This window comes from Lipotes vexillifer, unplaced genomic scaffold, assembly GCF_000442215.2.
Source record: "Lipotes vexillifer unplaced genomic scaffold, Lipotes_vexillifer_v1.1 scaffold384, whole genome shotgun sequence".
NCBI lineage: Eukaryota > Metazoa > Chordata > Mammalia > Artiodactyla > Lipotidae > Lipotes > Lipotes vexillifer.
Window position 1 is genome coordinate 3128776 of NW_006793498.1, and position 11254 is coordinate 3140029.

General features: G+C 38.5%; 1 protein-coding gene across 3 annotated transcripts in view; it reads right to left on the reverse strand.

Moving 5' to 3' along the window:
- The window catches only part of LRCH1 (leucine rich repeats and calponin homology domain containing 1), a 189915-nt gene that overhangs the window by 55806 nt on the left and 122855 nt on the right, over positions 1-11254 (reverse strand). For all 3 annotated transcript variants that reach the window (XM_007466449.1, XM_007466450.1, XM_007466448.1), the window contains exons 4-7: positions 9461-9566; positions 3922-4058; positions 3007-3134; positions 1737-1800 (exon numbers count right to left, since the gene is read on the reverse strand). In XM_007466449.1, the coding sequence (XP_007466511.1) occupies positions 1737-1800; positions 3007-3134; positions 3922-4058; positions 9461-9566 (435 nt within the window). The remainder of the gene's footprint in view (positions 1-1736; positions 1801-3006; positions 3135-3921; positions 4059-9460; positions 9567-11254) is intronic.

Genomic DNA, 11254 nt, shown 5'->3' on the forward strand with positions numbered 1-11254 from the left:
AAAAAAAAAAAAAAAAAAAAAAAAGCCATAGGGAAACTGTATACACTTCATTCTGTTGAACATAATCCTTTCTGTAGTCCTTCCTTCCACCCTCCTCCCATCTTAAAAACTTATTAGCGAAATTCCAAGATATGCATCTAGTTAAAAGGAAGAAAATAAACCCTTGGCCTCCTTTTAGAATATTAGCATCCTACTTATACTAAGTGAGAACAAAAGGATAATGAAGTTCTTTGTGTACTGTTTTATTAATGAACTTAATTATCCTTAGAAGGCAGATAAAGGATAAGGCAGAGTCTGTTTTAATTTAACAGAAAGTAAGCTCGGGTGAGTAATTTCTGAAACAAAGGGCTATTTCAGGGGACTTATGAGTTTTAATAAAGTTAAGGGAGTAGAATTAAATACAACTTGTAAAGCAATGTGTTGAGTATTTTCTCCCCCAGGGAATCATAGTAAACTATTCATGTAGGTTCATGAGGGTACTTTTATTTTACTGATACTGGCCTTCTTTTTCTGCCTATTACTCTTTTTCCTTTTGAAATATTCTGTATTAGAAAGATTTTAAGGTATCCTAGCGCTTTGTGAAGTATTTTGTGGAAAATAAATTCGAATATCTTAGCTACATATTAAACCTCAAAGGCCTTAAGGGAACAGGGAAAAGGCAATTTTCCTGGACTTACATATAGTGAAAATGTGGATTTCTTCCACAGGGTAATTGACCTACTGAGTACATCGTCAAAGAGTATTACAATGTTTCAAAACTCAATAACCACAAAAACTCAGTAAGTTCCCTCAAAAAAGGAAGGCCTGATAATACATACATCCCCTACTCCAGCTATCCCTCCTAGCTCTACTGGTCAATAAACCCCATTTAATGGTTTATTAGTGAAAGATTTTAGGGAACCTAATAGACTATAAATAAGATAACAAATGTTCTAATTGAGCTATATCTAACCACTTTACAAAGATCCAGGGTGGGAGGCCTCTTAGCTCACAAATAACCAAACTTTTATCCAATTACCTGAAAACAACACAATCTAAGAATTTCGGGAAAACAAATATTGATAGAAAAATTATGGCTACTCAAAAACGCATTTCCTGTGGGTAAAACGCAATGTACATTTATAGTGGGAAGCAGCCGCATAGCACAGGGAGATCAGCTCGGTGCTTTGTGTCCACCTAGAGAGGTGGGATAGGGAGGGTGGGAGGGAGACGCAAGAGGGAGGGGATATGGGGATATATGTATACGTAAAGCTGATTCACTTTGTGATACAGCAGAAACTAACACACCATTGTAAAGCAATTATAATCCAATAAAGATGTTAAAAAAAAAGGCAATGTACATTTGATTCCTTAACATTTATGCAGGCATATAACAACTTTTTCCTAAGTTACTCTGTAACTTAAAAACAAACATAGTTATAAAAATGCCTTCCGGGTTCTTGCACACCACTTAGTCATTTCATAATATTTATTAAGCATGCAAGAATATTCCAGATAATGTGAGGGGTGTGGTAGGAGGGGAAGGAGATAGGGACTCTATTCTTGAGACATTTACAAAACATTAAAGATTCAGAAAAAGCTAACAGTTAATATTTGCATAACAGAGGATTTCAAATAACTTTCACAAGCATTATCACGTGTTCTCATGCAACTGCCTTTTATCCGAAAGGAGTACAGCAAATGCAGGTAGATATATCTAGAAGCGCAAAAGGAAAAAAATCTGATCATGAATTTACCTCTGTGGCAGATAATCGCTTGTCTCCATTATCACTCCCAACGCCCGAGTCAGAATCCTTCTTGCTGGGTTTGATGCCATCGATATTGAATTCATTTTGAAAAAATTAAAATCACAAAGTTCACAACAAGGGACATCAACTTATATTCAAATAATGACTTTACTAAACAAATTTTTATTATTACCAAAAGACAACAAATCCGCCCAGTATTGAAAGTTGTTAAGACAAGGGCCTAATGAAAATCAGATACTTGTACCGTCTAAATATGGTCCAATATAAATTCTTTGTGTTCAGAGTTTCATGGATTTATACTCTGAGTGGCCCGTTCTTTGAAACAGTTAATAATTTTCTCATTTTATTGATTCTAGCATATGAAAAAGCAAAAACTACCAATTGCTTTTACCTCTTAGGTTATGAAATTTCCTAACTTTCAATAATTCTGTAAACTTTTATTCAGTGACTAAGTAAATTTGATAGTATGTTTAAAACAATAAAGTAATGAATACATATTTTAAGCATTATATAAAGGTACCATTAGGGTAGGCTGAGATTTTAAGTCACTATAGTATATTTACTTTTTTTAGTAAAAAGTTCAAGAAAGATTTCTGCAATGAAGGCATTTCAAAAACAACCTGCATTTCTACAAGTGTGTTCAGTGTGAGAATTTTGTTCTCCGAAAATTCAAGGCCCAGTTTACACCATAAACTGGCCAAGGACATGTTAAACGATTCTAAAACTTCCATTCTCAACAGGAAATGGCAAAAACTATGCACAGTGCATTTTTAAAAGACAATTAAAAAAAATAAAGTCTGCATTTTTTCTTAACAATGTTCTGGAAGCATATTAAAAATTAACTAAAAAAAACCATGTCTCTAACACAACATTGTAAATCAACTATACCCCCCCAAAATTTTTTTTTTAAAACAGCAAAAAACCATGTCTCAGTTTGATGTGGTTGTTTTAACTGATAGGTAAAAAATACATATATTTATATTATAGATCTTATTTATAATATGTGCACACACACATATGTTGCACTCAGGAAGGACTGATTCTTGATTAGGAGAGGGTAGATGAAACCTGAAAGATGCCAAAATGTTATCAACAGCATCAATTTTCCCTTTCTTATTCCAAAAGTGTTCGAGACTCTGATGCATAAATCTGCATTGACTGAGTGAAACAAAAGGATTTTTGGAGTTAGTTACCTGGAGCGCCTTGGCCTAAGCAAACTCTAAGCGGGGGCTTCTAGCCGAGGGGGGGTCACACTCACCCGTCTTCCACGTGCTGGTGTAAATGTGGCCTCTCCATGGTGTGGAGATAAAGGGAGTCGGTTGTCTTAATCTGGCATGCTTGGACGCTCAGATACTTAAATATGTGCACTTTGCCCTTAGTGCAAATCTACGGAGAAATTAATAATAAATATATTTTTAACGGCAAAACAAAATGTAAACACTAGACATCTCACTCTGTATATTTTAGTTTTTGCATTTTCACTTTAAGTAACACGTCAACGATGACCACCAAATTTGACCTCTCCAAAACAGGTAAGATTTTAGGCAATCATTTCCTCCAAATTCTACCTCAATAGAAAACCATGTTCAAGAAATTTCTAGTTTCTCTTGCACTAAACTGCAAAATTCTAACAGAAATACATTTAAGTATAAATAGTGTAAAACGTATATACGTCAGATAACTAACCTGGTAATGTTCCAATTCTGAAAGCATATATACTTCATTCTGTTCTCACATAGTTTAATATTTGAGCTTGAATCTTGTCTCTAAATGACTGACAATATTTTAAAATGGTTAAACTCTAGTTTCCAGCTAACTTCAATGTAAGGAATCTATTACTCCTTTTGTAATCCTTACACTCCATGAAAAAAATTCAAATGCATGTACAAAATGATAAACGTAATAACTGAATAAGTGAAATAATCAAACATTGTAATTCTGGGATTGCGGTGACCAGTGAGGCAAACGGTGGTAAACAATTTTGATGTCACAGAAGACAACATACTGTAGTCAGATTCACACGAGGTTTCATTTTTTAAGAGATTGTGACTGTTTATGATCGTATCCATACATTAATTCTGCAAAATATCAACAAACCAGTTCTGCTGAGAGTTGCTTAGATGCTATTGATAGCCTATCCCCCCGGCAACAGCTTTGCCGTGAGACCCCTCACCTGTGCTGGAGGAGACTGCAAAGGGTTATTCTCAAGCAGTAATACTTGCAGCTGCTTCATCTCTCTAAAACAAATGGGAATCACGAGCACTTTATTGCAGGAAAAGTCAAACTTTACCAAGGGAAGATCTACTAGCTCTAAAAGAACAGAAAAAAAAAAAAAAAAAAAAAAAAAAAAAAAAAAAAAAAAAAAAAAACAAAAAAAAAAAAAATAAAAAAAAAAAAAAAAAAAAAAGAAAGAAAGAAAGAAAAAAAAAACTCAGAAAGCAACAAGATTAAATGGCTAAACACATTCAAAAATTTTCTGCTCATCTGGTAATATATCATTTAGCATAATTAAAACCAAGTTATGTATTAGGAATATAAGTTATGTATATATAATACTTTACTAAAGAGGAGAGGAAAGCTTTCATGGGGGGCCCAACAATTTTTAATTTGTTGTTATTTCTGATACGAGCTGGAAACACTTGACATATGTAACACCTATTGTTTAAAAAGGCTTTTTTTCCAGTGAAACAATCACATAAGCCACACCACACAAGATATGCTTATGTTTTAACTTCAAACTGTTTTCAAACAGCTTGCTAGCTTATGAATAATATGTTAATTACAACATATTCTTATGCATTCCATGTATGTGGGCTGGCAGAATCTCAGAACGAATTACTAGAAATATGTTCTTGATTGTTTAACTCCACTTTAAAAAAGAAATGCTATCAAATTTGGAACTTTGCAACAGACCCTGTAATCCTGATTTGATTAGGCTTTATTCTACTGCTTTAAAAAAGTCTTCTGTAGCTCCACAAACAAGACAGAACATTATATTTAGCTTAAAATCCCCACCCAGTGGCATAGCAAACACTCAGTAATTTCAAGTATTCCAACCGACATTGGCAGCTGCAAGAAACCAAGTCAAATATATTCCATAGAGCAAAGACGCTTGAGCAACGCCAGAGTAGAGAGACACGGAGCAAACCACCAAGATCTCCACGTGAGAGGCTACGGAGGGTTCATTTCAGAACGGGCCTCACCACGTTTGTTATGAAACCCCGTAAGGGAGGATACACGGTGCTTTCAAATACTCAAGGAATCCCCAAGCAGATGAAGGGCAGGGACTACAGGAGGAAGAGGAACAGAAAGCAGTGACCTGGAGAAAGAATTCATACTATCCCTCCGCTCCCCCTGTACTGCTGGAGGGTTTTCACGTTACTCAGCTAGACTACCTCATTTCCCCCAACAAAGGTTCACTTAGCAACCAGTCTCTGCAAATTCAACTCGCTCTGGGTGTGGAAGGGACTTTCCTTCTTTCATACCTTAGTGAACTACTTTGTATTAAAGAAAAGAGTCATGGGATTGAAATGCAAGGACAGAGACACAGGAGCATCAGCTCAGCAGCTCCCAAACTCAGGTCCATGATAGGCAGGCAGCTGTGTACGAGAAACTCAGGATGTGTCTTTTTAAATTTTTTTTATTGAAGCATAGTTGATTTACAATGTTGTGTTAGTTTCAGGTGTACAGCAAAGTGATTCAGTTATACATATATATGTGGATATATATTCTTTTTCAGATTCTTTTCCATTATAGTTTATTATAAGATATTGAATATAGTTCCCTGCCAGGTCTTTATTGTTTATCTATTTCATATATAATAGTGTGTATCTGCTAGTCCCAAACTCCTAATTAATCCCTCCCCCGCTTTCCCCTTTGGTAAGCGTAAATTTGTTTTCTATATCTGAGTCTGTTTCTGTTTTGTAAATAAGTTCATTTGTATCATTTTTTAAGATTCCACATATAAGTGATATCATATATTATTATTGGTCATTCTCTGTCTGACTGACTTCGCTTGGTATGATAATCTCTAGGTCCATCCATGTTGCTGCAAATGGCGTTATTTCATCCTTGTTTATGGCTGAGTAGTATTCCACTGTGTGTCTCTGTGTGTGTGTGTGTGTGTGTACACATTACATCTTCTTTATCCATTCATCTATTGATGGACATTTAGGTTGCTTCCATGTCTTCGCTATTGTAAACAGTGCTGCTATGAACACTGGGGTGCATGTATCTTTTTGAATTGGAATTTTCTAACTAGAATTTTTGAATTCTGATTCAAATTGGATGTGTAATTTTTAAATTGCCCCAAGTAATTCTCTGCTCAAACTCAGCTCTCCCACCAATAGCGGGATAAGTGATTTGCCTCAGGTCTCACTCGTCCTGGTTGCCTTGAAGAAACACATGGAGAGCAGTGGGAGATGAAGAGAGGAGGTGAAGCCAGAGGATGGCATGGAATCAAGAAAGTCAAAGGGAAAGGGAAAGTAAGATCTTTCCAGTTAATAGTTCATTTTGAAAACAGGGCTGAGAATTAGGGGGACTGTATGTAAAAAGAATATCTCCTTGCTATAACTTCCAGTAATATGAATCCATCTCTCCGATGGCTAACTTGACTCCCTCAAGTTAGGCTGGCAAATCAGGGGTGAAGTTTAACTGCACTCTGGCTTTTCAGCAATTTGCCACTTAAAATGAAGACTTTTTAAGCAAGACTAGAGAGCTAAGTGCTTGGAAGACACAGCAGGAGGGGAAAGAAGGCGACTTACAGTTAAATAAAGTAAGAGATGGTTTTTATAATGACAATTCCTTTCAGTGCCTGTTGGGGACACAATTACCATCTTAGTTTAGGAAAGCTAGAATCTGACATTTTCACAACAAGGAAACGAAGGAGAAAATGATAACTCCAGCTCAGAAAAAGCCAAAGAGACAGAGCAGGAAAAAAGGGGAAAGAGAAAAACTAAAAAGAACAAGGAATCCCACTCCTCTTTCTCCATTGCAAAGAGGGGCAATGAATGACTACTTTAATGTTCTGTCCATTCTGGTGCCAGAAATAACAAAATAGAGTCTCCCCGTTGCATTAGTTGTAGTATAACCACCACAAGATTGATGTGGGCAATTAGGCCACAAACTTTTCCCCCCTCCTCAAACTGAAAGCATATGAGGAGGGGTACTAAAGAGGAAAAACAAGTGAGTAAATATGAAAAGTCTTTAAATTCACTGCCTGAGAGCATTATCAATGCTCTTTTGTTAACAGAGTTCTCCAGAGTAAAGCAAAAAGAAACTTGATATTCTGGAAATGATTTTTTTTAAAAGAAGATTTTCCAGTAAACTGACGTTTTAGCTCCGAGTGTATATTAAAATATTAAGCCTGAGAAAACATAATTATGAAAAGTATAGAAACTTGTAAGTGATCTTCTAGGAGAAGGAATGCTTTTAAGCTAAGAGAGCAAGGAGCGGTGAGAGAAACAAATATCTTGATTTTACAGATGCATCTTCTTCCCACATGTTTCTAAACCATTACAGGAAGCTGTTCAATGATTAAAAATTTTTCTTTTGAAAACAAGAGTTCAATAATTTGTGATGACTTCTCAATAATTAACCTAAGAGCTTAAATTTAGATGAAAGTTTTCTTTAATGTTACGAAAGGCTATACGATTATAAATTTGCTGTTAGTAAGAGTTTTCCCTCTATACTTGCTCAAACCAAGAAAAACAATTTCATCCATTCAGAACTGGAACCGCACAATGACAAAATGAAAACTCAATGTTTTTATACCAAGTCATCTCAAGTAATAAAGTAATAAATCTTTAGGCCGAGATAGTTTCTAACTCTTCTTTGAATACTAGCCAGCATGGGAAAGGTGAAGACGGCAGATAACACTTAAAACTCCCATCTATACAGCACATTCCATGTTATAAAGTTCTTTCCCTTTCTTGAGCTCCATTTTCTTGCCTTGAATAATGAAGCACTTCAAGCCAAAGATCATGAAGCAGGAACAGAATAATAAAAATCAGGCGGCTCTCAAATAGCTGCATTAGAGTCAGATTAACCCAATGCTGACTGTTCCCAAATATACGCTTTAGCTTATCAGGCATCCTAATGTGCTTACATGAAAATGATAGAAACCAATGTGATCTTTGAGAACCAGCGTATGTTTTGGAGAAAGCATACAGTGTCCTGCTGTTCATCAACTCATTCCTGATTAGGTCCAAACGAGGATCCCAAAATGTGAAATTCAGATCCAGCATGATCTACAAGGCTACTTATCACCGTTCTTAATGGTATAACATTTCTGAATAAATATGTCTTTTTTTTTTTTGCTGCACGTGGGCCTCTCACTGTTGTGGCCTCTCCCGTTGCGGAGCACAGGCTCCGGACGCACAGACTCAGAGGCCATGGCTCACGGGCCCAGCAGCTCCGCGGTATGTGGGATCTTCCCGGACCGGGGCACGAATCCGTGTCCCCTGCATCGGCAGGCTGACTCTCAACCACTGCGCCACCAGGGAAGCCCTGAATAAATATATCATTTTTATTTTTAATTTATTTTTGTTTTATTGAAGCACAGTTGACTGACAATTTTTTTTTTTGGCTGAGCTGCATGCAGGATCTTAGTTCCCCAACCAGGGATCGAACCCATGTCTCTTGAAGTGTAAACACGGAGTCTTAACCACTAGACAGCCAGGGAAGTCCCTGACAATTTTTTTATTGAATATCTTTTTATTTTAACTTCAACGCAACATATCAGAGGGACACACTATGGAAGCCCAGAGCTGCAGGGAAGGGTTTGCCCGTGTTTGCCTCCTGGGTGGGGCTGTGTGAGGGGCTTGGTGTTCTTACCGAGTCTCAATGCTGAGGCTCTGGAGCCATCCTTGCTCCAGGCTTCAAGAAATTCATCAAAACAACCAGTGGTATCAGCCCAAGCTTCACTTCAGCAAAGGCATGCCCTCGCCTGAAGCACCGATTCGAGACACTCAGGGTTCCCAGTCAGGGCTCCCAGATCCCCAAAGCCCCAAACCCTGACTTCCGGATCTGCAGGACCAAGTGCAGCAACTAACTATTGGCTGGATGTTCCAGGACATCACACGTCCATCCATACCAAAAGCAATTCATGTTGCCTCCTGTTAGGAGTTGAATTGTGTGCCCCCCAAATTCATATGTTGGAGCCCCGACCCACAGTACCTCAGAATGTGACTGTATTTGGAGACAGGGTTTTTAAAGGGTAAATGAGTTAAAATGGGGTCATTAGTGTGGGCCCTAATCCAGTATGATGGGTGTCCTTACAAGAAGAAGAGATTAGGACACAGACACAGAGGGAAGATGCAGGGAGAAGATACAAGCCGAGGAGAGAGGGCTCGGGAAAAACCAAAGTGACCAACACTCTGATCTCAGACTTCCAGCCTCCAGACTGCGGGAAAATACATTTCTGTTGTTTCAACCACTCAAGTCTGTGGTACTTTGTTATGCGAGCCTGAACAAACTTAATACACACACATACACACACACACACAGCTTTATACAGGGCTATGATTTTGTTACTGAACCCCTGACTAAAATTACAACTTGAATATAACTTTTCTGTTATCAGCACATGAAATTCAAATTATAATTAATATTAATAGGCACACACGAACGTGACTACCTTCTTCACAAAGGTAAACAAAAAATAATAAAAGCCTCCTGTTTGATTGATTCATTTTTCCTCTTTCTTTTTTTACCTTGTGGTAGAACTTTAAGGTAATTTCTTCTGACATTCAGTTCTCGTAGGGATTTCAGTTGCCCTATCTGCTGAGGCAAGGCTGTGATCTCATTGCAGCTGACGTCCTGCATTGAAAACAAAGAGAGAAACAGTAAACGCCTTTTGCCGGGAGATCAAGCATTTCATGTGAAATCTCCTTACGGGATTTAAACATTAGGACAACTACACAAGTACATTTTTATATTGGTCTCCGGGTCCGAGGTCAAGTGAGGCTTATTAGCACAGAGAAGAAAAAAGAAAGTGCAACATTTAAAACATCCTCTGAGAGAAAACGGAGAAAAGTCAGTAGCCTTCGGTAGCTACTCTGCCAGCCTCGAGGGCTGCAGTGCTCACATGCTTCAGTCTTATTTCTCACAACAAACCCATGAGGTAATATTACTGGCCTAATATTCACAGATTAGAACACCGAGGCTCAGGAGAGTTCAGTCAATTGTCCAAGGCTTGCAAGTACCAGGGTTAACACTTGGAACAAACTTCCAGCCTACCGTTCAGCCACTACCTTACCTTACCAAATGCTCATTATTTTACAGTGTATACCCATATATATTACTGCATGGTTTGGATGCATTATTTATTTAAAATGGAGTTCTTATCAGAAGGCTGGAAACTTTGGACCTGAACACCTTTGCAAACATTTTACAAGCAAGACTGTGGGGTATGCGGACTCTGTCTTCTTTGCTTTGGAAAAGTAATACGCTATTAGTAATCATTGATTGGAACCACCTCTTGACACATGCAAAATGGCGGCCATGACATTTTTAATCTTCTGTATCATTATTACCTCCCCTAACCCCACTCTTGCCCTTGTCCCTAGTAGTTCTGTCCTGCTGTCCACCTCCCTTTACCCCAGCTACTCCGTTAGTCCAGACCAGCAGGATCTCTCAGCTAGAAACGATAATGATCTTCTGGTTGTTTCCAGGCATCAATCTCCTCCTCGGTTCCATCCTTCACAGAGTGAAGATTTACAGAGTGTGAATTTCACTCTTATCTTTCATCAGCTCAAACACCTGCAACGGCTCCTCAGGATAAAGTCCCAAACTCAAATCTGCTCAAATGTTTGCCTTCTCCTGTGAGCCTGTGAGCTCCTAGATGGAAGAGACTGTGTCTTAGTCACTCTGCCTCCTGTGCTGAGCAGAATGCCGGGTATAAAGTAAGGGATCAGGGGCTTCCCTGGTGGCGCAGTGGTTAAGAATCCGCCTGCCAATGCAGGGGACACGGGTTCGAGCCCTGGTCCGGGAAGATCCCACATGCCGCGGAGCAACTAAACCCGTGCACCACAACTACTGAGCCTGCACTCTAGAGCCTGTGCGCCACAACTACTAAACCCGCGTGCCACAACTTCTGAAGCCCGCGTGCCTAGAGCCCATGCTCTGCAACAAGAGAAGCCACCGCAATGAGAAGTCCGCACACTGCAACCAAGAGTAGCCCTGCTCGCCGCAACCAGAGAAAGCCCGCGCACAGCAACAAAGACCCAACGCAGCCAAAAATAAATAAATTAAACAAAATAAATTTTAAAAAATAAATAAATAAAGTAAGGGATCAATAAATATTGGATAAGACTTCTGAAGTCCATTTATGTTGATGTTCCATAATGTACAATTTATTCTGTCTCTGGCTGGGAGCCCAAGAGGCTCCAACACATACACCAAATTTCTTGCAGGTCTTGCTTGGTGTCACAGAACCACAAATATATTTGGGCCACAAATGATCCCAGTGAGATCAAGTCCTTAAACATCCCACATCACTGCTGAAC